This window comes from Tamandua tetradactyla, chromosome 1 (genome assembly GCF_023851605.1).
Source record: "Tamandua tetradactyla isolate mTamTet1 chromosome 1, mTamTet1.pri, whole genome shotgun sequence".
Lineage (NCBI taxonomy): Eukaryota > Metazoa > Chordata > Mammalia > Pilosa > Myrmecophagidae > Tamandua > Tamandua tetradactyla.
The window spans coordinates 157415511-157443232 of record NC_135327.1 but is presented as its reverse complement, the minus strand read 5'-3'; the positions used below and the strand labels follow the sequence as shown (position 1 = coordinate 157443232).

General features: G+C 36.4%; 1 protein-coding gene across 3 annotated transcripts in view; it reads right to left on the bottom strand.

Moving 5' to 3' along the window:
- The window catches only part of CFTR (CF transmembrane conductance regulator), a 192751-nt gene that overhangs the window by 31134 nt on the left and 133895 nt on the right, over positions 1-27722 (bottom strand). For all 3 annotated transcript variants that reach the window (XM_077116506.1, XM_077116591.1, XM_077116678.1), the window contains 5 exons: positions 27528-27607; positions 21052-21202; positions 19946-20173; positions 17192-17292; positions 228-464 (listed from right to left, as the gene is read on the bottom strand). In XM_077116506.1, coding sequence (XP_076972621.1) covers positions 228-464; positions 17192-17292; positions 19946-20173; positions 21052-21202; positions 27528-27607 — 797 coding nt within the window. The remainder of the gene's footprint in view (positions 1-227; positions 465-17191; positions 17293-19945; positions 20174-21051; positions 21203-27527; positions 27608-27722) is intronic.

Below are 27722 nucleotides of genomic sequence, written 5' to 3'. Positions count from 1 at the left end.
CTGCTAAGTAAACGCCCATTTAAAATGGATCTGCTATACAAATTCAGAACTTGGCAAATTCTATTTCATATGAAAAATAACAACTCCCTATAATAATAACTTGAAATAAGCCTGATCGACATCAGTCCTTGTCTGCAATAATAGACTCTACTAACACATTGCTTTATACTGCTGGGATTCATTTAGCGGACATAGGTCTAACAAAACAGGCAACGTTCATATCTCACCCTCTGGCCGGGACTTATTGAGAAGGAAATGTTCTCTAATATGGCATTCCCACCATCTACATATTTTGCTGTGAGGTCTTTGACAGTCATCTGGCCTCCTGAGGGCCAGCTGTCCTCTCTCTTCACATGCTGATTCTCAATAATCATGACTTTGGAGAGCTGGCCATTCGATTTGGTAGGTTTATTGTCTTCTGTTGGCATGTCAATAAACTTAAAGACTCGGCTCACAGATCGCATCTGAAATCAAAATAGCAATGTTTTATTTTTTATTTAAGAACTGTAGGCAACGTCATAATTTGTTCGACATTTACCGAAAAATACCTTGAAAGATGTGATGCTAGCTCCTCAGTTAGTCGTCAGAGGTTTGGCAGTGAATGAACAGGAAATAACTCGGGGTAATTAAGAGCTTAACCAAAGATAATTTACTACGACTTATATAAATGGGCTCTGGACAGACCTGTTTATTTTTGTGATCACTTAATTCTCAGTTATGCAAGCCACACACAAATAGCCAAACTGTTATTAAGGGACTAGATGATGTCAAAGAATATTTTTTTCCTACTATGAGCAGTATTGCACAATGGCGTACAATTGGTATATTATCATAAAACATACCACACCTCAAAACCAGTAATGAAGATCCTTGCCTTTCTCTCAAACTACACTTCCATATTGCAGCCAGGTGGTAAGGATTCTTGATGCCTAGTCAATTTTAAATAACTTCACAATAATCTTCAAACAAAGTTAGGTCATTTGCATATATTTATAATTAAATAATTACATTTTAATATAAATTACTTAAATGTCACTTTCCACTGCTGAGCAAAATGTGACTGTATGTAAGGGTTATATAAGAAATTCAATATATTCTTGCCTTATAAATCTATTCATGTAACATCTAATACCGAATATCTTTAAAGTGAACAGAAATAAAATAGTTCAACTGTTTTTAAAAGGTGTTTAAGTCTTTAACAAGAATATATTTCTTTGAAAAATATGTTTTATTAGAATTTGGACTGTAACTTAAAAGTTAAGCATATATAGGCATTCAATATATATATTTGAAAAATTAATGAATGAGTAAAGAATGAAAAAACATAAATGAGTAAGAAGGAAGAGTTACAAGACTTTGATTTCATTCAGTTTCTGTTTTTAAAAGATCACAACTGTGATCCTGAGGCTCAGTCTTTCCTAGGTGTCAATACTTACTAAAGAGAATTTTACTGCCTTTGGGGGACCTTAGTAGCAATTGTTGATGCTGCCTTTATTAAGTGAAGAACTTAACTAACCTCCTCCCTTGACATGTTAATTTATTATCATTTTATTTATTGCTAAGGCTTAGACTTTTTTTGCAAAAAAAGGGGTAGGCAGAAATGCATTTGACATTTACTTCTACTAATAATTCTATTTTTCTGTTTTTCATTATCATAATGTGAAATAGGAAAAGTTCTTAATCTTTAGTGTGGCATGATCAATGGATGAAACAAGGATGAGTTTAGATATTGATCTTTAATTGAAAATTAAAAGTACTGTTTTAGCAAATCTAATCATGTTGTCTGTTTTCACATGCCAGTGATCATGTCTGCTTTGTTTGCAAAGTTCTTTTTCCTTCTAGTGATCTGTGCTTCCCTTACATTTATCTTGAAAGAATTTTAAAATATCTTCAATAATTAGTCAAGATTCAGGAAGAGAATCTTTTTAAGTTAAAACCCACTATTAAAGGAAGTGAAAAGGGACCAAGTGCACACCCATCATAAATAACACTAAGATATGTGAAAGGCATGCAATCACTACTACTCTGACATGTAAAATTTTAAGTTCTGCATTGCTGATGACTTTCAGTGGTAGTTAAATCCTGATTCAGTTACTCTTGATTCATTTGGAATTAAAGCATACTCTTGCATTTCATTGTCATTAATATACATCGAGCCGCTAATCTCTGTAAATTCGGGGAGATATATTATAAATGTAACTACCACTGAGATGAAAGTGCCAGAGAAATAGTTCAAATGCATTTCAAATATGCTATTGTATGTATCCTGCATAGAAATGTGAAAGGAACTCTAAAATAGCCTTCAGGATTACAAGATGGTTCTTGGCAAATGAGGGGGAGAACATGTATACCCTGCTCTGAGCTATCAGACTTCAAGCATGTGCAGCTTGGAGAAGGGACTTAAAGCTTATAAGAAGTATGATGAGAAAAAGAAACTTTGACCAATCAGCTTCGGACAAGTTTCCATCTGTCTTGATGGTCCAATAATCTGCCAGAACATAACTCGTCCGTCAACTGCAATTTGCCTTTTTGCATTTTTTTTACTATAAATTCCCAAGGCTCCCCCTACCCCATCCCACCCCACCCCTAAAGGCTTTGGAACACATCCTTTTATTAGGTGTTGCCCAATCTGTGAATTCTTAAACTGTTAATAAAGTCTCTTCTTTCTATTTGCAGTAGCAGTTCTCAAGAGTAACATCACTGTCTTCAAGTGACTGAGGGAAATGCAGACATGTAGCTTAATTTCACAAAATAAAGTAGGGTATGTCATTTCTTCATGTCAATTCTGTGAAGAGTGCTAAACTAGCCTTTCTTAGGCACTTTAATATTTCAAGAAAGATCCTATAAAACAAAAATCCTTCATATTTTAATACTTTCAAACAACTAATAAAACATTTAATTATTACTATCTGAACTAGTCAAAATAATGGCAGTGTTATTAGAAAATAAGAACTTTCATAAAAATCATTTTGGCAGCACTGAAATGTAGTGCTTAAAATGTAGAATTTTTAAGTCTGAGGATTTGTGTTTGAGCATTGAAGATTACACTCTCCATTACTGAGGCTCACCTTGGAAAGCAAATCTACCTAATACAGCAAAGCACGACACCTTCTATTGTCAAACGTGGTGAACAGAACATACCTATCAAGTTTGAAAAATAAAACACTTAACTCACTATCTTTCCCATAGTCTAGCTGCTTAAATTGATTCCAAGACAGACTATTACAGTTATTCACAGCATGAGCAAATATCCTTGACTAAGAATGCATTATTTTATTTTAACGGGGCACTCATCCAAAGCATATGAGCAGACATTCATTCAATTCAGTGGGTTAGAACATTTTCAGAGGGGAAAAAAAATGGTGGCTAGAGCAGGCACCTGCATTATGATCAGTTCTAAGGCTCTGAAATACCATTACTGACACATGATGTAGCCAGATAATATTGTGAATTACTAACCAATTTCTGGTACCTCACAGGCTCTCCAGGTTCAGCCAGCTTGGATTTTCTACCTCCACTGCCTCTGGGAGGAGAATCCATATCAAAATAAGCCCAGGGAAGATCAAGTGTTCCCTTTTAAGTTCTTCTCTTTTAAGCTCCACTTTTTCGGCTTTTGGAACTCAAGAAACAGATAAATAGTTTGAAAGCTTTGAGATATAAGAATATTGCCTTTTAAGCTTCAAAAGCCAGAGCCTGAAGGACTCAAGCCATGATAGTCATGTAAAAGCAGTAGCCATAAGCAAACTGGTGATGGATAGAAGCTGTTCCCCTCCTCCCCTCTCAACCTGATTCCATAAAGGTTGTCTATGGATGGAATAACAAGAGGACTTAGGCAATATTCCTTTAAAAAGGGGCCCTGGCTTGCAACTGAGCTGGTTTTATCCTCAGGTGGATTGAGGGGATTTTAGAGCATTCCAAGGTGGAGCCCAGGAGAGAGGCCCATAGGAGAACCTCCATTCCCTGGTTTGGTGCAGAAGCAGTAGAGTGGACATGGTTGCATGTCTAGAACAGAGGACTACGCTCCCAGGGTGGTGCTGAAGGGGATCCAAATAGCTCCAGTCCTCTGACACCTCAGGGGCTCAAAGAAGCTGACAGAGTCGGCCAGGGAGAGCTCACAGTCCGCCAAAGGACAAAGACACAATCTATCTGGGCCATATACCTCCAGGCCAGATGGGAACAAGGCCCCCGAAACAGAGAGCCTGGATGAGGGACAACCAGGGCCTGGTATCCCTCAACTCAGTGCCTTGGTATCTGTAAGCTCCACTCAGAACGTAGATCCCCTCCGTCAAGATCACTGAATTTGCTGAGATGAAATCTCTTCCATTCAGTGGAACGTGTGTTCAAATAGAAACTTAATCCAGCTATAGTAAAAGTAAAATTCTCGAGTGCTCGATTTCAAGCTAAAGATTCACACCCGCTACCAGGGATGAATTCAGGTTTGGGGAGGCCTGAAGCTTAAGTAATTGGGTGATTCTTCTTTTAAAAAAATAGAAAAAAGCCAAAATGAAGTATAGGGTATTTGAAGGGGTCCATGCAAGGGAGAGGACATGAAGCTTACATTCATTCCCAGGTTTCATGTGGGTTTATCACTTCCATTTATTACAGTAACCTTGTTCAAGCATTCCTTGTATCCTCACCATCGAATGCTGAGCTCTTTGCAGTCACTGGATAAATCATCATTACTAATGAATGAATTCACGGTTCGACCTCATTGCAAAAAGCAGTGTCTATGCAGTGAACGTGGCAGTACTATACGTCAGGAGGGAGTCCAGGTTGCATTTCACCCCTCAACTTTCAGCCGGAAAATATACATTGCTATTTGGATTAGATGGAAGTTACAGCATACTAAACTATTTTTAGTCTGAGCTATTTGTTTTTATTGAGCTTTTTAATCTCCTTTAATCCTTTCTTTAATTTAGAACATCTATGAAACATTTTCACAGGATATGTAAAATCTTCTGTGCCATTATTCAACCTCCTAGACTGAGCTGCAAGGAAGTTCAGGTCTGGCAATTATCAGGGTCTTGGACGGTAGGCTGCCAAACTTCTGAAATTCAGGCTCCTGTTTTTATGTGTAGAAAGGGTTCATCAGAGGAGAAATGAGAGGGCAGCTCTGTCTTGGGTGGCAAGCCTACCACACTGACAGGAAAGTCTCATTATAACTATGAACAGCTTATGTGGGAGAGCTTTTCTTAGACTTCTGAGAAAAAGAAGATGAAGTCATAATGAGACCCAGGCAATAAAGCACTGAACTCATTCTACATTTGTGGAGAGGCAAGATTAACATAATTTGTACACGTTTACAGAATTGGCAGTTAGCCAAAACTAAAGGTAGATTTTTTGCTTGAAAATCATCTGCTTTAAAGTTTTAATTTCATCATTTGATTTTATTATGCTTCAAAAGTCTCTTGTCTGTCTTGAGGAATAAATCCTTAAAACTGAGTCTCATTTTCTTTATGTTAATATCTACCATTTCTAATTCAGGTATCAGGAGAGCAAAGTCTTTTGGAAACGCAATGGTTTTAACAAAAAGATAGCTCTAAAGCTTCATTTCAGCCTAACTATTTAAGGAATGTATGTAAGTCACAAAGAAAATGATTCCTGACACTACTTTTCACTATGGTTGACAAGGAGGGAAGGAAAGTCTAAAGACGATTTCTAGAGTAAGTCAGGAAACCGGACTCCTCCCCCCCACAAAAATATTTGCATTTGCTCAATTACCTTTTATCCTTTGGTTGTTTAGGAACCAGGAGCGAAAAGTTATTCATTAACACCTGAACTCCATACCATAACACTCCAAGGGTCATGACATAAATACATTTCATAAACCTGAGACATGGCTTGCCACATCAGTAATGAGACTTCATAAGTGGTTGTTCAAAGAAAGATTCCAAGAAATAAATGTGAAGAAAAACATCTGGAAAACTAACACAATATGAAAGACATCAAAGATTTTATAGAAGAAATTTTCAAAATGTGAAGTACCTAAAAGGGGGCATAAAAATGGCAAAGCCATAGATCCCTTCTGAGGCAGGCTAGAACAGGAAGAGAAGGGAGAGAAAAACAAACAAACAAAACCATGAAGAGTCCTTAAACAAGGATGGTTAATCAAGGTCAGGAAGGCCCATGTCTGGTACAGAGTCATGCCCAGGGGCTACTCACTTAAGGGAAATAGAATCCATCTGAAGTCAAACAACCCCCACCCAAGCGAGTCATCTAAGAGAAGGGTGAAACCAACCCACCCACCCAAATGCACTATCGACCACCAGGCACAGCCCTGGAGAGAAGGAAGTGTGTCAGTTTGAATCTGTTGTGTACCCCAGAAAATCCATGTTCTTTAATCCTCATTCAATATTGTTGGGTGGGATCTTTTTTATTGTTTCCATGGAGATATGAAGCACCCGATTATGTGTGGCAACTTCTGATTAGATGGTTTGCAAGGAGATGTGTCTCCACCCGTTCAAGGTGGGGTTGCTTCTGGAGCCCTTTAAGAGGGAATCACTCTGGAAAAAGCTTGAGAGCCACCAGAACTGACAAAGCCAACAGAATCGACAGAGGCCTGGGGAGCCACTGAAGAAGCCTGGAGGCAGACGTCGTCATGTGCCTTTCCAGCTGACAGAGAAACTCTGAGAGTCATTGGCCTTCTTGAACCAAGGTATCTTTCCCTGGATGCCTCTGATTGGACATTTTTATAGCCTTGTTTCTTTTTTTTTTTGCATGGGCAGGCACTGGGAATCGAACCTGAGTCTCCAACCTGGCAGGTGAGAATTGTACCACTGAGCCACTGTCGCACTGCCCTATAGCCTCACTTTAATTTGGACATTTTTACAGCCTTGCAACTTAATAAATTCCCCTTTTGAAAAACCGTTCAGTTTTTGGTATGTCGCATTTCAGCTGCTTACTAACTAAAGGGGGCAATATAATTAAATTTGAGTCTTCTTTGCATGCAGATACAACTGATACTATGTTTAATAAAGCTCTCAATTATTGAAAATGACCACATTTTGTTTTATTTCTTTGTACATTAGAAAAATGTAAAATAAAAAGTCCTGAACAAGGGAGGAGAAGGAGGAATAAGTAAAACTAATCTGTAAAAGCAAATGGTCCCACATGCTTATTGCCTCTGGCCCTCCATTACTTGCATTACTTGCGAGAATGCCTCATATTTTCTTACATGTGTGTTTAATAAATTTTCTGCCTGCTTACTCTGTGCTGTGCTGTGCCCTTGCCCTTCTTTTTCACAGCATGACCAAGAAGTTAGGAAGCCTAAATCCAGTAGCATTCTCAGTAGGTGCAAACTTCTCATTTTCAGGTGAGTAACACAGACCTGGAACTCAACACCCCAGGAGAGCCATCAAGTATAATCCTTAGAACATCACATAGACTTAAGAAATAACGCTTATCATGAAAACAGACTCTGACCAAAACATATCCTTGAAACTCAATTACTCACGATTTCAGAGCAAATAAAGAGTCAGTCAAATACCAGATAGCTATAAATCATTAATAGGATAAGTAGTTACTTGTTGTATACTCAAAAAACTCTAACCCTTTAGAAACCCTTGCTTTCTACACAAATTGTATGCACACCCTAACCTGTGAAAAATCACATAGCAAGTCACTGTCACTTTTTCTGATTGCAGTAGTGATATAGAAGGTGCTCTTGATGCAAGAGAAAGAAAATCCACTGCAAGAACTGGCAAAAGTCACATCCTAATGCAGAAAGAAATAAAATAGAGTTACTACAGCTAAGAGATTTTAAATGGTGTCCATAGGTCATATTGAAGGTTACTCAAACTGCCAAAGCATGTAAAGCCTCAAGCAACAATATTCTTCAAAACCCTAAGATATGAAGACACCAGAAAAAACACAAGATAAGGAACTCAATAACTATCTAACCTGAAGGTTATTTGAAGTGCCTGGAATACCACCAATCTCAAACAATTTATGTAATCTTTTCCTTTTTCTTTAAAAATTCTTGCTGTCAGCACAAAGACAATTTGGGTTGCTACCTGAATTTCTGCTCCTTGAATTGCAATTCTAAGACACTCCCCCCCCCAAAAAAGTTCCCTTTGTTGCCTTGAAGCTTAGTTTATTTCTGTTATTCAAAACTAAGTAAACATGAAGGTTTCAAATATGTTTATGGTCATTTTCAATAATTAAGAGCTTTATTAAACATAGTATTAGTTGTGTCTGCATGCAAGGAAGACTCAAATTTATCCATCTATGTGAAAGGTCTGACAACGCTCATTGAATCAACTATGCAAGCTGTAACTGAGAAGTTAGTATTTGAAGGATGATTATGACTACTGGATCATTATATAAATATTCCTTTTTTTCTTTCTGGTATACTAGAGTAGGAAGAGAAAAATATCTGAAATCTCTATACTATAATTCAGCTGTCCAGATATCTGATACTGATTGTAAAAGCCCCTATCTTGTGTCTCTGTGATTATAACAGTTGTTATACCCTCTATCCAGTCTTTTTCTCAAAGTAACTTGTATGGGCAAATACCCTAATGGTAATGGAAGAACTGAAGTCAGCCATTAACTGGTTCCAGCCCATTTCATTCCTTTACATTTGTAAATTGTTCTTGCTTATACTTATTATTGCAATGGTCATTCTAGTCTGGTTTCAGTCTGTGTATACTTACTATTGTATTGGTAACAATTCCATATCCCTTTGTTTGAATCTATAGACTCAGAGACACATTAGTGGGCCACTAGGCCATCTGCTCTCCTGCTTCATGCCTAGTGAGAAACTCTCTCTCTCTTTGAAACCGTGTGTCTCAGAAATTGGTCATTTGAGTCACTGGGCAGAGAATTCACTGACTTTGTCTAATATCAAAACTGAAGCTTGTTTATGCAGTATCTTGTGTTATTGCTGTTTGAAAGCATATGACAGGCAATCAGTAAAGTGTTTCATGAATGTAATTTAGTCTCTGGTTTCCACTAAAACTTTTCAAAGGAATTCTTAAGGAGTCTAAAACAGCAAATTAAGAATATCTCCTCAAGGTTTTTTTTCTATTTTAATAAGATTTTACTAAGCATCTTAATTTTGTGGCTCCCCCAAAGTTCTCTGTGTGAAGCATCCTTTAAATGTCTTGGTAAAAATTTTATGCCTGTATCATTGACTGATATATGGGACAAACATGATTTGCTGGTGCTCCAACAAAAGTGGATTCTATCCCATAGATCGAGGGTCTGCAAATTATGGCCACAGGCCAAATCTAGGCTCATTTATTTACATATTGTCTATGGCTGCTTTGTACTACAATGCACAGTTGCATAACTGCCATACAAATTTATATCCACAGACCCCAAAATATTTACTTCCTGGCTCTTTAAAGAAGTTTGACTCACAGAAAATCAAAGTTAAAATTAATCCTAGAGATCATCTAACTCACAACCCTGTACTCACATTTAAACGATCTGGAGCACTTTAAAAAATGTAGACAACATGCCTAGTCACATCCTGTCAACCACACAGAAATGATTTAATTAGTCTTACAGGAACCTGAGCAATCTGTATATTTAGTTCCTCAGTACTGCCAGGTTAAGCCTCTCTGATCTAATCCATTCCTTCATTGTACAAAAAAAGAAAATTGAAGGGACAGGCAGAAAGCCCCACAAATACTCCAGCAACCCCTTTACATTCTCAGATGCTCTCCTACTAATGCAAGACTAGAAAACATCAAAATGACTATTTTCTTTCTCTTTCTTGGTTCTAGTAACACACTGGGTCAAAGTTCTTTGATCAACTCTGATAATTACAGTGATGGATAACTTAATCAATGCCCCTTAGCATTAAGGGATAAGGCTGACTGTGATTTAAGTGAGAATATAGAATAGTGTCTATATAAGTGCTAATCAAGAGCTGAAATCTTTCATATGAAAAGTGTCCAGAAGAGAAAGAATGTCAGAGCTGGCAGGAACCTTAGACATTTTCTAACTAGACTTTGATTTTACAAAGGGAAGACCTCACTAGGGATATGACTTGCCTAAGTCCTTGGTGGAGTCACACAACTCCTTGGTGGCAAGTCCAGAGCTGGAATACAGAGTTTTTGCTACCATAACCATGCTGTAGGATGGAAAGAGAATGATTAAATGGAAAGAGGATAGTTGGATGGAAAGAGGTCTAGGGACAGAGTTCATACATAAAAAATATATCACAAAGGCTCATGACAACAGAAAAATAATGAAAGGTATGATCAAGAGATCCTTAAAATGGAACCAACAATAACAATAACAACAAAAGAAATAGAGAAAATAAATCTTCCCCCCTCCCCTCAGATTTTCATTGGCAAATTTCTTCTAACACAAGATAATTAGACATCAGGAGAAAGGAAGAAAGCCAGGCTTCCCTTTTCTCCTTCCATCAGATTTTTTTCAGTCAATGTGAAGTCAGTCACTTGATCTTTCCTGGAACCCAAAATAAACACAGGCAATAAAAAGACAAAGGAGAAACAGAGGGAGTTTCTATTGACAGAAAAACTCTTCTCAGATTGCATCAATCTTGCAAGAACCTTCTGGAGCCTCACTAACTAAAATATACACCTGAGCCCTAAATAAGCATGGTTGTCCCCCTCACCTTCGTAAGTTCCTTACTCTTACATTATTAAAAGCACATGGTACAATAGGGGAGACAACTAACAAAAAGAGGGATGGTTCTCTTGCTGCTTCAGTTGGAAAATTAAGGAAGCAGGATAATATACACATCCCTGAACATTTTAGTTGTGCTTATTAGACGTTAGAAGTCCTGAAAAGACATGGATTGTCAACTGCCTCATTCAAACAATATGACTATGAGTGTGGCTTGATATCACTGTTTGAAACATGGCCTTTAGCACCCTTCCTAGCTCTTGATTATTTAATCTTCTTTCATTCATGGAGGCAGAAATCTAGGTATGTGTAATGGATTGAATCATGTTTCCCACAAAGACATACTCAAATCCTAATCTCCGGTTCTGTAAATAGGATCTTTGAAGATCCGATTAAGATGAGAGCAAACTGAATCAGGGCAGGCCTTATTGTAATATGACTGGAGTCCTCATAAGCAGAGAAAATCTGGGCACAGAGTAGGAGTGAGGAGGGGGCGAAAGGAGACAGATGGCCATGCGACAGAGGCAAAAATTGTTATGCCAGCAAGCCACCACCAGAATACTGAGAAAATACAAGCTTGCTAATACCTTGATTTTGGACTTCTAGCCTCCAAAAGTGTGAGAAAATAAATTCCTTCTGTTTAATCCAACCAGTCTGTGGTATTTGTTAAGCAGCCCTGGCAAACAAAGACAGAATGCATTGCCTCTTAAAGTTATATAATGTTAAAGCAGCTAAGCATAGAAGAAAGACAAGCTTTACTATACTAAAAACGGCAGGCACCTTGAGAATCCAAAGAAAGTAAAACATTATGCAGGTTTTTAAATTAAAGAGGCAAAAAATATAGAATAATAGCTTTGGTAATAAGAACTATAATCCATATATTTGAGGTGTGAGGTTAAAAAGAAGAAATATTTCTCTTTTCATCTATGCACAGAATGCTATGAAAAATACAATTGAAATGAATAGAGAGATACGAATAACATTTATGTTAAAGTGAAGAGTGAATTAGAAATAATAGTTTTTAGAACATTGTGATATTAATTCAAATATCAGAAAATTCCCTAACATGGATGTTTCCAATGGGAATTATTAAATTAGACTATATGATAATTTTACTTTGCTTTAAATTTCTGGGATCATTCAGAGGTTCCATAAGGCGACAAGGTTCAGATGTATTTTTCACAACCTGCTGGAAAAGGCCAGACAAATTAGTAGGTAGAACAGGATGCTCTGTCTCCTTTTAATGGTCTCTTGATACCCTGTGTATATTCTGAGGCAGTTCTGGACAGGAATTTATGTCCCAAAATGTTAGGTCCACTGCAAGACAATCTATCACTGTGTTTTATGAACAAATTGAGGGGTCAAATTGGTAATTGTATATATCTGGAGCACAGAAAAGAGGTCTAGGCTAAAACATAAATTTGTGATTCATTAAGAGATAGTTTCTGAGCATGGGATTAGGTTAGATAGAAACAGCTAGAAAGAGTGTAGATAGAAAAAGGCTGGAATATGGCCATGGGGCATGCTGCTTGGAGAACTTCAAGAAGAGAAAGGGCCAGCAAGGAGGACTCAGAAGCAGCCAGGAAGGTAAAAGGAAAATAAGGTGGGAATAGCATCACGGAAGCAAGAAAAGAAAGTTCCATGAGAAGATGGATTTGTCCATGGCATAAATACTGCTGAGAGAAGAAGAGACAGAACGATATTGGCTCTGGCAAGATGTTAGCCATGAGTCACTGGGATGACAGAAATGAAATGAAGTAGGTTGTAGAAAGAACGGTAGGGGAAAAAATGGAGAAAGACACTCCTTCAAGAAGTTCTGCTCTAAGTAGGTCAAAGAAATAGGGAGATAGCTTGAGCTATTCTTTGACAGCTTCAAAGAAAGGTTGTTTTTTTAATGACAGGGAGAAAGGTCCAGTAGTGAAGAGGTGATTGAATATATGAAGGAACTGGCTCTACATAGGAGCAAGGACACAGGAAAGAAGACAGAGCACAAAAGTAGAGTCATAACTGAATGGTACAACTGGTGGAGGGAAAGGAGGAAATTATTTCTGGTTACATCTCTATTTTCCTATGAAGTATGCCTTGAGGTTATTGGCTGAGAATGCAGGAGTAGGATTATTGGAGCATTTGAGAAAAGACAAGAAAATAGGAAATAGTTGTTTTTGGAAATAAAACAGGGAATTTATTGGGAAAATGCAATGAAAGGGTTGTTGGCCAGTGTTGAGTGTTGATATTTGGGATTCATTGTAATGAGTACAAAATATTTTGAGGCAGCAGTTGGGTTATCAATTGAATATTACCTTTACTAGTGGAAAGTGAAAGTTAGACATCTGGATGTAACAACAGGTGAGAGGAAAAAGAAGATCCATGTTGCCATTTTTACAATATCATCATTCAGTCAACATTCAACTCTCCATCCATATCTAACCTAGGCCAGGGAGGTATATGGAATATTCTTTCCAAGTCTAAAAGTCTTTTTTTTTTCCTGAGTGTCCCTACATTGGAAAACTAAAGGCATGGTCAAACAAAACACCTGTTTAATTCTTTTCAAATACAGCTCTGAATGAGTTAACAACTCAGTAAAGTAAAATGACATTGAGTTTTTACTTGTGAGATCACAAGGACCTTAATGCTCATATCATATAGACATGAAATTTGAGGGCATAGCTATATCAACTCCCCTTCTGCTCTCAACGTATGCCAAGATGAACATAAAAAGGTTACTGTATAACTTTAATAACTGCATAGTTAACAGCAGTATGGTGGCAAATAATACTAGACAAATGCCCACAAAGCCTAGCAAAGGTCACTTGTATTTGGCACTAAATTGAAAAATAACATTCACTTTGACATAAAAACAAAAGAGCATGACTTTTAAAAATGAGATCAAATGCAAATATTGATACTGTTCATACTATATTATAATATAATAGTTTCTTGCAAAGATCCATTTATATTGTGAGATGAAAGAAAAAAATGTCAAAGCACAGGTCACTAAGCTCAGGACACCCACAGAAAAAGCTAGAATAAAGGTGAAATTGCCTTAAAAGAATGCTAATGGCAACCGGACATGCAGAATAGAAATGCACCAAACAAAGGTTTTGACTTCATAGTTTAAAGGCTATTAACACAAGTCAAGAAATTAAGTTCAAGAAAAAGGAACTCTTCATATACAAAGCAGGAAGATGTCATTATATAAAGAAACAGATAAAGTCCATGAGGACCTAAAATGTAGAGTTGAAGTTGTAGAAAGTTCGAATAAATAATTAAATGAATGTAAGCACAATCTTTCCTTTAAATTCTCCTGCTACTTTCCAACAAACACTTTTCAGTACACTTACAAGACCCAACCCCAAAAGCATACTAGAATAGAGCTAAGTGAGGAGAACGGTAAAAATGCTAAAAATAACTGATCGGACTCAAAAAATAATATTAAAGAAAAACGATAAAACCTATATTAAATCATGTTAAGACAAAGTTACATTTCAGTGAATTATTAAATTGCTTTGGTAAATAAAATACTATTTAAGACACATGGGCAAGAATAGGGCACTAAAAAGTCATGTTTTTTTCCCTTAGAGATATATTTCTAAAGATATTTGTTTTGATAGGACTTGATTATATGAATTTCATAACTGAATGAATGTGTGCAGTTTGAGATCATGTGAACTATTCAAGAGAATGGGGAAGGAAACTTAAGAGCAAAATGTCACAATATAGTCATTCTCAACTCGTGTTTCTAGATACTAATGCAGTAGTGGGTGAATGATTTTAAATACAATATTCTAAAAAAGACTAAAAGAGATCAATGATTAAACTACCCAGATCAACTATAGCATATAGTTATGATTGAAAATTATGCATTTTGTTTCATTAATCAAAATGAGAAAATCTGCCTCACTCTCTTTTCTCTCTCACTCTTGCTGCCGTGGAAATTTGCCCCCTAATCCAATGTTAGCACATAAACTTTACTGCAGAATCTAAGTTCTAGAGCACTAAGACAATAGAAACAACAAAGATAAAACATGGTCCTTGCACAGACTAAGAAAGTATACAAATACTTGGCAATTTTGATGGGGTGGGAAGAGACCATAGAAATTTAAAAATATAAAAAAGAATACTATGAAAAATGTTATGCTGATAAGTTGGAAAAGCAAGATGAAATAAATAATTTCCTTGAAAATTATTAACTGAAAGATAGCTGAGTAAGAAAGAAACTCGAGTTCCCCTTCTTCCTTTTCCTTTTCACCTTCCCTTTTCTTCCAGAGAAATTTAGTCTAAAAGTCATCAGGTAGATGTACTACTTTCCCATTACTACTGTAACAAATTACCACAAATTTAGTACTCAAGACAATGCAAATTGATCATTTCAAAGTTCTGCTGGACATAAGTCAAAATGGATCAGCAGGCCTGTGTTTCTTCTGGAGGCTCTAAAGGATAATCTGTTTCCTTTCCTTTTCCAGATTCTAGAAGCTGCCCACAGTCCTTGACTCATGGCTGCATTAGTAGAAGCTCTGCTCCCATCATCACATCTCCTTCTCTGATACTGATCCTCCTGCCTCCCTCTTATGATCCTCATCTCAGGATCCTTAATCTAATCACATAAGCAAAGTCTCTTTGGCCATATTAAGTTACATAGTCACAGGTTTGGAATTAAGATGTGGCTATTTGGGGGGAATGTCTAGGCTAAAGACATTCAGATAAAAAGGGTAGTCAGACCAGAAGGCCAGCCAGGGTAGGCTGCCAGAGCCTGAGTGGGGTAAGGAGGGCATTTACATGGCACAGCCTATTGCAGGGTCTTAGAGGCTGGGTGGAGGGAGGACAGCATCATTCAGGGGGCAGTCAGCACAGGGTTTCTGAACACAGGCACAGTGAAGTGGTGTTAGTCCAGCATAAGATATCAGGGTTCAAGGGGTAGAGGCATCCCAGTGTGGAGAACAAGAACCCAAGAAGAATGTGAGGGCATCCTCATGGGAGGGCAGCCCAGTGCCAGGTGCTAGATCCTAGGTGGGATGAGGAGGGCATCCACACTGGCCAGGGCGGGGTGGCATGGTGGGGTCTCTGAGTCTGGGCACAGTGAGGAGGATGCCACCTGGTTAGAGGAGCCCTGGTACAAGGCCCAGAAGGTGGGTGACAGGGTATTCGTGTGAAGGTGGGGTGCTGTGCTCAAGTGAGACTGATTGCATCCAGCGGATCAAACAAATAGGTAAATATATTGATGATAATGGGATCCAGGTATCTCACTGTTGGAGAAGGGAATTATACTTATGAAAAGAGAAAAAAAAACAATGAACCTTACCATAATAGACTGAAATCAGAGGCATCGGTATGAATGCATGGTTTTCCATCTATTTATCTCTCTCTCTATATATATATATAGAGAGAGATATATGTATATATATATAGCCATAGCTATGCTACATAGACATAGGAATAAATACAGATACAAATGTGTGTATGTAAATATGTATGTATATACCATATGTACTGGTTTGAAATCGTTATGCACCCCAGAAAAGTCTATGTTCTTTTAATCCAATCTTGTGAGAGCAGACCTATTGTTGGGTGAGACCTTCTGATTAGGTTGTTTCCAAGGAGATGTGACCCACCCAATTCAAGGTGGGTCTTAATCCTGTTACTGAAGTCCTCTATGAAGGGAATAAAAGGCAGAAAATTGAAGGCGCTCAGAGCCAACACAGAGAGCAGAGAGATGAAGCCAAGTGAAGAATGCAGAGAGAAAAAAAGCACCCAGGAGAGAACACAGAAGCTGAGAGAGCCATCTTGAAACCAACCTAGGAGAGAAGGATCAGCAGACATTGCCATATGCCTTCTCATCTGACAGAGTAACCCCAGACACAATTGGCCTTTCTTGAGTGAAGGGATCCTCTTGCTGATTGCCTTAATTTGAACATTTTATTGGCCTTAGATCTGTAAATATGTTACCTAATAACTCCTCTTTGTAAAAGCCAATCCATTTCTGATATATTGTATTCTGGCAGCATTAGCAAACCAAAATACCCCCTTACATAATATGTATTTATTTCTAAAAGGAGAAAGAGTAACTCTACAGTAGAGAAGTCTAGCAGACATAGTTTAATCAAATAACCAAAGTTTATTTATTTATCTCCAACAATGAGGAAAAAATAAAAATCATGAGCCACCCGACAGAATGCAATGAGAAAAACATACCATCACTTCTAGGATATTCCTGCTAGGTGCAGAATCTGAATCTCACTGTAAGGAGATATCAGACAGATGCAAATTGTTTCTATGAAACAAGTGGGTGTAATTCTCAAAATTCTTGAGAAAATGAAAGTCAAGGAAAGACCAAGAAATTGTTTCAGAGTGCAAAAGACTAAAGAACTATGTCAGCTTAATATAACATGTGATTCTAGATTGAAGCTTTTTGCTGTGGAAGAAAGGAGAAATATGGATTTTTTTCAGAGACTCTCAGTGGCCTTTCGATTATCTATAAGTTTGGATTTCTTAAGCGGGGTGTTGGACAAACAGCTGTTTCTTATATTATTAACTCTACTTTTTGGTTTGTCTGACATTTTTCATAAATTTAAAAAAAATAACAATGGCTTACCAAACTGTCCACATCTATGCTGGAGTTCACAGCCCACTGCAATGTACTCATGATATTCATGGCCAAAGTTAGAATAATACCAACTGTTCCTTCCCCGTCACCTATAGATGGAAAACAGATATTTTTAAAGTCTTCATTTTTTAGGAAAAAAAAATAAACCACCTGATATATTTCTTTCTTCTGTGAACCACTTCATTTATACCTCTTCTGTAGAAACATCACATGAAATTCACATTTCAATTTTGTGCTAATTTTAACCTTTCTTTCATCTCAGTTCACCACAGCATCTAACAGTAGCAATGGTACTCTGCACATAGTAAGCATTCAACCAATGTTTAAAATCAAAAAGAGAATGAATATCAGGAAAGAGTTGTCCTTTAAAAAAATGCTTCAGGTACTACAGAGGCTGTTGGTGTTGGGTAGATACCATCTTTCTTTCTTTTACTGTTACTCTGAAGAGCTCAGATGGCCAAGGGAAAATATATATATAGTGTTCAGAAGAGCTCCTCTATGAAGAAGTTGAGAGCAGGCTTTCATGGAACATTCAGAAAATTCATGGGTTTGCCATTTGGGAAAGAGAAAAGATTTGCCTTTATCTCAACAACAAAAACAAAGCAACAACAAAAACAAAAACAGTTCACCTGGAAAGAACAACACTCAAGCAGTTAATTAGAGTAAATGGTTTGTCAATGCTGAAAGGGACTACTAATTGATATTCACAAATACTCAGTATTTATGGCCATAACATTTTTCTGACAGGAAAGCCCTTAACTTAAATTATTATAAATTTAGGTTACCAAGTCCCTGGGGAAGATAGATTTTGCATCTATAATGCAAGAAGAAATTATCATAGAAATTGTCCTAGGATTCTAATTTTGGGAGAAAGAATTCATCAAAGTATTTCTACTGAATTTTTTTTTGTTTCCATAATACCTCTAAGAGAAGACAACAAATACATAGGAGCTGTCTGCTTTTAGTACTAATTCATTTATTCTAAGTAGGTAAGATTTATCCAGGGTCCCAATATGTTATTCATCAGGGGATTAAGATAAGATAAAATTTTAGTAATAATAACAATGATACAATTAATACAACATCTATTGGGTACTTACCATGATCTAAACACTATGTTTTTTATGCTTTGTACAAATTATCACATTTACCACTCACCACATACCTGTGCAATAGGTACTATTTTATATCTATTTATAGATAAGGAAAATGAGGGACTTAGAAAGGTTAATTAATGTGTGCAAGTTAGTACAGCTGAAGAACAGTATAGTCAGGGTTGCTACAAGCTGCGTGGCCAGCATCCACTATGGCTGAACATCCAATGTGTTGCTTAATGAGCAAAGCAGAACTCATTCATACTACTAACCATTATGTTAAAGCATATGATATATAAAGCAAAATTCAAACTAATTTTGAATTAATTGCTAACAGATATTTGTTCATGTAACCTAGCCCTCTTTTCTCCTGTTTAAAACAATTTAAAGGGAATTTTTTTTTTAATTCTGAACTTAAAAAGAACCTTAATTTTTTATAAAGTTTCCAAAAATTGCTGACTGCAGAGGATTTAGTTCATTTGCCTGACCACTTACACTCCTTTCCCAGAGCAATTTCCCATAGCCCCAGCTGCGGGAACTACAGGTGTGGCATATCTGTGAGTCTCATAGTAACAGAGTGCACCCCAGGAGCCTATTTGCTGTTCCTTCTAGGACTTTGCTAACTGGAAGGGAGAAATTCTCCTGTCATTTCAGGGAGGCTGAACGGAGAGGCCTCATAAAACCAAATGGTACAACCAGGGCACATCTGGAAAGTCAGTCTTCAGAGAGAGAACTGTATGAAGCAGCATCAGAACAGAGACAGAAGAGGTGGGGAGAGCTGAGTCTGACTTTAGCAGCTGTTCCAATTCCTCTGTGAGATCAACTGTGCCTCCTGCCTTGGGCTTCTAGGAGGTACTCCTATAACTGTCCAAAAAATGCTTTATTTGGGTTTGAGCAGAATTCTGTTCCTAAACCAAACAATTTCTACGATTCAGCATTTGTTCTGAATCTTTGCCTATTGTCCCGTATATAACGTATTCATCAAAACTTCCTATAGCTCAGAAATTCAACCTCTTAAATTAGAGGAACTCATCTGTTTATATGAAGTTTAATTATGAAATATTTTTTCACCCAAATATCTTAAAATACAGGACATTTGTATTTGAAAAATATGGCTACATTTATCTAAGTTTAGATAAACTACTTCTGTGGTAGTATTTTTTTCCCTCAAAAAATTCATATTAGAATAATTAAGCTCACCAGCTGGCTTTTAAAAAAACAGAACTTACTGAGGAGGGGAACTGGCTGTGGGTGGGTATGTTTATAAATGTGACTGTTTCTTTCCTCCTATGCAGAGAGCTCTTTAATAATAATAAGTAAATAATAAAATGATCTATTATTTTGAAGCAAGGGCCCTTTACCAATATGAGAGTAAAGAGATTATCTTTTTCTCTTTCGATCACAGATTTGCTATCTGACATTCTCCATGTCCCAGTTTTTAAAATTGTAAAGCAGGGATAAAACCACATAAAACTCCAATTCAAATCAATCATTTGCTCAACAGCAAACCAACCTTCTTTTTGATTAATAAACTCCCCACAAAATCTGTTTGAAAATATCTGAAAGTTTAACCTATAAGAACATAGCAGTTTATACACTGACAAAATGTTTAACTTAACGTTCAACTAAATATTAGAGTTCGTAGTACCTGTTGTTAAAATAGAAATGAAGGTAACAGCAATGAAGAAGATGACAAAAATCATTTCTATTCTCATCTGGAACCAGCGTAGTGTCGCCAGGTATAAGAACCAGTTGGCAGTGTGTAAATTCAGAGCTTTGTGGAACAGGGTTTCGAAGTAAGGCTGGCGTCCAAAGGCACGAAGTGTCCACAATCCTTTTAAGCTTGTAACAAGATGAGTGAAAATTGGACTCCTGGCTGTGACATATTCCCATGCAAAACAAATTGTTTAGTACAGAATGCAAATTCATACTGCAGTATACATTAAAAAACACTAATTTAAAGAGAATCAATGCAGAAATGTCATCAGAGAGGTTATTCACTCTCATGCCATACTTTAAATAGATGTGATATTATTTTTAATGAGTTACTTTCCATTTTCACTTTGTCACCATGGAAAGGAACTTATAAAATCACTGCCATTATTTATTTATTTTTCTTGGCTACCTCTGGACTTTTAATTTTTCTGGCAAATCCTAAATTAATCACTGCTGAGAGGAAAAAAATGTTTTTCTTTTAGGACAATTTATTCAAGCATCTCTAAGGAAATCTTATGTAACCTAATTTAGCTAATAAACTTCATAGTAAAAATACTCTGGAAATTTATCCCCTGAAAATATACCCACACCAAGGCTATTATTGAAGAATGTACTTCCCAAACAGCTCAAGCAATGTTTGGGGACACACAAAAATCCAGGCCCAGGATATAAAAGAAGGGTGTCTGAAGGAAACAAGAGGGAGAGAAGATTTTGTCCAGTACTGCTCTGGAACCTGGAGAAACCTTTAGTAAAAGTAGCACTATCACTTTAAAGTTTAACTTATCTAAGTGAATTATGAATGAATACCAATATACTAAGCCTGGTAAGATGTTACACACTTGATTTAAAAATGAAATTAATCACATGGTCATTAATTAACAACAATGCAGGCATACTTTGCAATTCACATTGCTACACAATGCAAGAGTTTAAAAGGAGGGAAAAAATCTGGCAAACAGATTAATTGAAGAATTTAAAATTGCCAAGTAACTCATGGATTTCTTTCAAGGGCAAACCTTGGAGTTTCAGTAGTCATACCTTCAGATTCCAGTTGTTTGAGTTGCTGTGAAGTGTGAAGGAAGTATGCTCTCAACATAATAAATGCGACCATCACAGGCACTGTTGCGAGGAAGATGTAGGGTCTTAAAACCGAGACTACTGCTACAGCGCCAATCACAATTAATAATAACTGTAGGATCAAAGAAAACATATTGGTGAGTACATTTTTAAAAAATATATTTTTATTGACAAATCTTCACAAACATACAGTCCATGCATGGTATACAATCAGTGGCTCACAATATCATATCATAGTTGTGTATTCTTCACCATAATCATTTTTTCCTGAACCATAACCACATACAAACACAAACATTCTTACCATATGATCATTCCATTCTTGTTAAATAATCAATAACTCACAAAATCATCACATAGTTGTATATTCATCATCATGATCATTTCTCAGAACATTCGCATCAATTCAGAAAAAGAAATAAAAAGAAAACAGAAAAAAACTCATACATACCCCTTACCCTTCCCTTTCATTGATCCCTAGCATTTCAATCTAAATTTATTTTAACATTTGTTCCCCCTATTATTTATTTATTTTTAATCCATACGTTCTACTTGTCTGTCGATAAGGTGGATAAAAGGAGCATCAGACACAATTTTTCACAACCGCACAGTCACACTGCAAAAGCTATATCCTTATACATTCATCTTCAAGAAACACGGCTACTGGAACACAGCCTCTCCATTACACCTTAACTAAACAGGAGATATCTATTTAATGCATAAGCATAACTTCCAGGATAACTTCTCGACTCTGTTTGGAATCTCTCAGCCATTGACGTTTTATTTTGTTTCATTTCGTGGTGCATTTTTATGTTGCAGGACAGACAAGATATGTCAGTGATAAGCTAAACAAGCTCTTCACTGTCTGCCCCATTCTTTCTTTTTTAACATTTTTTATTGTGAAATACAACATACATACAAAAAAGCAATAAATTGAAGGGTGCATTTTAACAAGTAGTTATAGAACAGATTTCAAAGTTTGATGTGGGTTACAGTTCTACAATTTCAGGTTTGTCCTCTTAGCTGCTCCAAGACACTGGAGACTAAAAAGAAATATTACTATAATGACTCAGTAGTCATTTGTTAAATCCTAGCTTCTCTATTATAACTCTTCCTCCATTTTTGAGCCTTCTCCCAATCTTTATGAATATTTGGGCTATGCCCATTCTAACTCTTTTCATGTTGAAAAGGGGTGTTGACAATATGGGATATGGAGATGGAACTGGCTGAAGTTCTCAGAGAGACTGATGCCTCTGTGTTTCAGGATTTATCTGGCCTAGGAATCATCTAAAGATTTCAGGTTTCTGAAAAGTAAACAGTGTATGCAACTTTTGTAGGATCTCATTTAGAGCTCTGGGTGTTCTTTAGGGTTAGCAGGAATGATGTCGATTGGGATTTGGCAAATTTTGACAATTAGCAACAACCATCTGAAGCTTGAATAAGTAGTCTCAGAATAACCTCTCAACTCTCTTTAGCCACTGATACCTTATTTTGTTATATTTCTTTTCCCTTCTTTGGTCAAGAAGGCATTGGTGATCCCATGGTGCCAGGGCCAGGCTCATCCCTGGGAGTCACATCCTACGTTGCCAGGGAGATTCACACCAGGGTAATGATGTTCCTTGCAGAGCGGGGCTTAGAGAGGGAGATCTGCACTATCCTTAACAAGGAGGTAGGTGTTTTTCTATAAAATATAATTTCACTACCAGATAATAACCTTTTTCTGAAGTTTTTAAAACATGATATTCTTTGATCTAGGGATGGTCTCATTTGCCATACACTTAAAAGTGCACTGTGCTAAGTAAAATTTTTAATTAATATAAAATTTTTAAGTCTGGAATTTTTAAACATGAACTTTTTACTCTGAAACAATTTTAGTATGAATAAAAATTCTAAGATTTATTTTGTTTAGACAATTTTTGAAAAATCAAACATATATTTTGGAAACCTCTGAAAGATCTGGTTTAAATACAGGCTAGATCATTTAGGCAAGTTACCTAACTTCTTTGGGCCTAATCTTCTTGTGTTTAAGATTTAAAAATTTATACTTAATAAATTTTACCCCCTTCTCAACTCTTTTGCTTCCCTCACTTAATAATTGGAAACACCCTAGAGCCTCAAAAGTTTTGGGGGGGATAGCTAATTTAAGTTGACTTTAGACAATTTTTCCTTGCAATTTTAGGCAAAATCACTTTTAGTCAGGCCTATTTGTTTTAGCTTCACATTATCCACTACAAAACTAGAGCCCTATTGGTAATCTCAGAAACAAGCCAAGACTGGTGCTCTTCAGAATCTAGTTGAAGACTTAAATTCTATATTTCTACCTGACACTTAATTCACACATTTTAAAAAGGGAAAAAATTTGTCAACATTTATTGCACAATAAACCATTAGAATAAAGCATTAATAAAGTAATTGTTCAGCAACAAGGGTTATAAAAATAAGCCTATTATAACATCTAAATGCTAATCAGCGAACAAATGGCAATACATACACTTGTCAACTAATGTGGTGAAACAACATTTGGATAGAAGAAGGTGGGGGAGAGGTGTAGCCCAAATATGCATAAATTATTCTTGAACAGGTTGTTGTTTTCTTCTAAAACTTCAAATGATCGATTTCAGTGACACTTCTCTAAGGAGAAAACATCTCTTGGTCTCCAATCATCAAATTTTATAATACCAGCTTTTATTCATTCAGCAAATACTCAGATGAATGTTTACTGTGCCAAGCACTGGGCTAGATAAATGATGATGCAATTATTTAAAGAAAGTTTTCTCTATTCCATTCTTGCCCTAAAAGTGGCATCAATACAATGAGATTCCCAAATACCCTAGTTATTATATGATACCATGTTTCATTGATGGCCAAGTACAATTTTTTTTTTTAACATGAGCCAACTATTTTTTTTTTTTTGAAATAGAGTCTTTTTGGAGAAAGAAATAAGGAGAGTAATTAAGATCCAAGCATGACTTAAAACTGTTGAGTTGTGTTCCAGGAGCCTTGATTCTTGAAGATGACTGTATGACTACATAGCTTTTACAGTGTGACTGTGTGATTGTGAAAACCTCGTATCTGATGCTCCTTTCATCCAGGGTATGGACAGATGAGCAAAAAAAATATGCATTAAAAATAAATAAATAATGGGGGGGATATGGGGTAAAAAAATTGGGGTAGATTGAAATACTAGTGGTCACTGAGAGGGAGGGGCATGGGGGTATGGGATGTATGAATTTTTTTGTTTTTATTTCTTTTCTAGAGTGATGTAAATGCTCTAAAAATGATCATGGTGATGAATACACAACTAGGTGATGATATTGTGAGCCATTGATTATACACCATGTATGGACTGTATATGTGTGAAGATTTGTCAATAAAAATATTTTTAAAAAAAAGACCCAAGCATAATTAACTGGGGAAAGTGATTTAACTTAACTGGGCTATTCTTAACAAAGATTCACATTAAATATCAGTATGCCTGAAAACAAAAGCTGTTGCATTGGAAGTATGGAAATATTCAGCTAGTTAGTGAGGATCAGTGCTCTTGTTTGCTGTTGAAAGCTGTAAACTGCACTGTGAAGTAACATTCACAAGATAATCAGATTTCCAGAGATCACAATCATCCAGAACATAGCCCAAAACCAAAAATAAATGAAAAATGAGTCTCAGCATTAGGAAAAATAGCTCCATTTACCATATATATAAGTCTATTCTTATATATTGAGGTCAGAGTCAAATAATTTAGCAGTATGTATAAAATTAAAGACACTGGCTTAATATGTTGATATTCTGATTATGCAAAGAAACCTCAAATTCTATCCTAGTTTTTAATGCACAATGGATTAGAAACAAGTCATTTCTGACTAGGTTTTACTGGTGAAAGAACATCAAATGTGAAAATAGGTTTCTAATTTCCATTCAATTCTACCTTACTCCTACACTTTCTCAAGATTAAAAAAAATCAACAGAATATAAAAACCTGCAAGGTACCATTCACACATACTCCTAGGAAGTGGACAGGACGTTTTCACCCAACAAAGTAGTTTAAAAGCATTCCTTACACCAGGAGCCACAAAGCTGCCTGTGAAACCAGAGCAGATTATAATAAAGAAGGATTACTTTGAAGAGGGGAAAAAGTATATTTAAAACTATACAATGAACCAGAGATTTGGAATTCACTTCATTAATGATAGAGAATACTTCACTTCAATAATGATGGAGAATTTTTAAGCAAGGGGCTAAAAGAATGAATAGGAAGGAAAAAAAAAGATGTGAATGACCCAGTAGAGAGCACAGTAGCAAGAATCAGGGTGTAACTGCATGTGGATTAAGAGAGAAGAAATCAAAAAGAATCTTAAGGTTTTAAGTCTGAGAATAGAAGACATGGGAATTTTAAAATATGTACGCTTCTGTTTACGAAAAGTCATTCACCCAGACACAAAGGTAAGTAAGATGCTAGGATACAAAGTTTTCCTCCATTTGGTTTCATGTATAAATTTGTCAGGCAAGGTCGAATTACAGTGTGTCAGTCTGAACCACATAGCCTTAGAATTAAAAGGGATCATTATCAGTTTATCTTTCCGATTTTACAGGTGTAAAACTAGAGATTCTCAGAGATTAAATGTCTGGCTCAAGATAAGATAGCATTATCTACAGAACTGAACCTAGATCTTCCAATTTCATTATGCATTGTTCCAATACAGATATCAAATTTGCAAGAAAATCAGAATGAAGAGAAATTAGGTTTATAAAAGGAAATTGACAGATGTGCCTTATTTTGTGCAATAGTTCTGTTTCTGGAATATTGTGAATAGGGAGAGATTTCATTAATTTGACCATAGCTATATAAAACCAAGACAGTCACAAATTGAAGGACACTGTGATGAAATCAAATCTAATGAGATTTTTACTGTGTTTCATTTGTCATATATTATGTTTGCTTAATGCCAGACCCTCCTATATTATAAGTGAAATGTGAAGTTAAAAGAATCTGGCCTGATAATTTTTGAAGCCACTACTAAACCTCAGCAGCCAAGGTAGATGGATAGAAACTATTCATATGTAGTATAAGAGAAAGGACTTGAAAATCATATTTAGACAATAATTATTAAAATTACCTCTTCTAGAGGACTTCTGAAATGAGCCTTATACTGATTCTGAAGACACTCAGTAGACCACAAAAGTTGGGGAAAAAATCAAGTGGCCACCATTCTCAAATGCTTTTGCAATCATGTCATGATGCCTACGTTCCAGGCTATGCCTGACTTAAGCATATTACATCTGAAAACAGTCATGCACACTCCTAGAAAAAGAAATAAATCTCCAGTGTCAGGACACACTACTTGGAATGCATGAATTCAAAAAAATTCTGGCAGCTGTTGCTAAGTTATATCTCTAAACAGAGCAAACTGAAGGAAATCCAAAATGCCAGGGTTCATTTGTAATAGTAAATGTGTTGATCATTTCAGATGAGGCAAACTGACAGTCTGGTCTTACTGCACCTGCCAATGTTAGTTGTGTATACATGTGAATGTGGTAGTTCTTATTTTGTTTTCTAGGTTCTCTCAAGCACAGTATTAATATTGCAGGTGGTGGGAGTCATCTTGGGGAGAATGGTTCATCTCAATATGGGCAGTGTCATGTTCCAACAGCTTCTCCAAGGAGATGGAGACAGTGCTATTCATTCCCTGAAGTTTGGTCCAAACCAGGCAGGAAGTTGTGCTCAAACCTGGTTCAAAGGTCAATGGTATAAGTTCTGTCATTTATGGAGTTCTAATGGAGTATCCTGTAGGTATACTGCATCTTCTCTTCCTTTCTCCACTCTCATCACCAGTCAGTCACCCCATCCCAGAGCCTTTCATCCCCTGAGCCGGGCCAGCTTGGAGGCCTCTTCAGATCTATCGCCTAGATCTTGCCCAGGATTTTTCTTTTGTATCTCACCTGCTTGAAACTTAGCTGTACTTCAACCCATGTATGATGGTGCTTACTACAAGGTAACTGGTTAGCTAATCTGTGCCAAAGTGTTAATGGATGAGGCTGGTTTAAAGTGTAGCCCACTCAGAGAATCATTCTTTTCATTTTAACAAGGGCCTTTTGAAAGTAGGTCGGTTTCCAGGAAATACTGATGCCAATGTCCAAAATGTCATGCTTTGTGGCTAATAATTTATGGGAAGATGATGTTTTGTGCCTCTCAAATCACAATAGTTATTACATGTAAATGTGGAATTGCCTTGCGTTTGGATCAGTTAAACAGTTCTGACCGATTACTGAATTTACTAAATTTATGTCTATTTTTAAGAGTTCGTTATTCACAAAGTTCATACCATTACAAGATTTCATTTCTCAATCAAATGAAAAATGAGCAAGAACTCATTGACATTTTTTCGTGACTATTTTTAAAAAGCAATATGACAAATGCAAAGACACTTATTGTTACAAACCTGGATGAAGTCAAATATGGTAAGAGGCAGAAGATCATCCAAAATTGCTATATCTTTGGAGAATCTATTAAGTATCCCACCTATAATATAAAAGAAGGTATAAAGGAAGATAAATGGATCAAAATTCAAAGATTTTAAAAAGATGCAGTGATATATTTAATTCTACATTTGGATCATAGAAGAAAAAGAACTCAA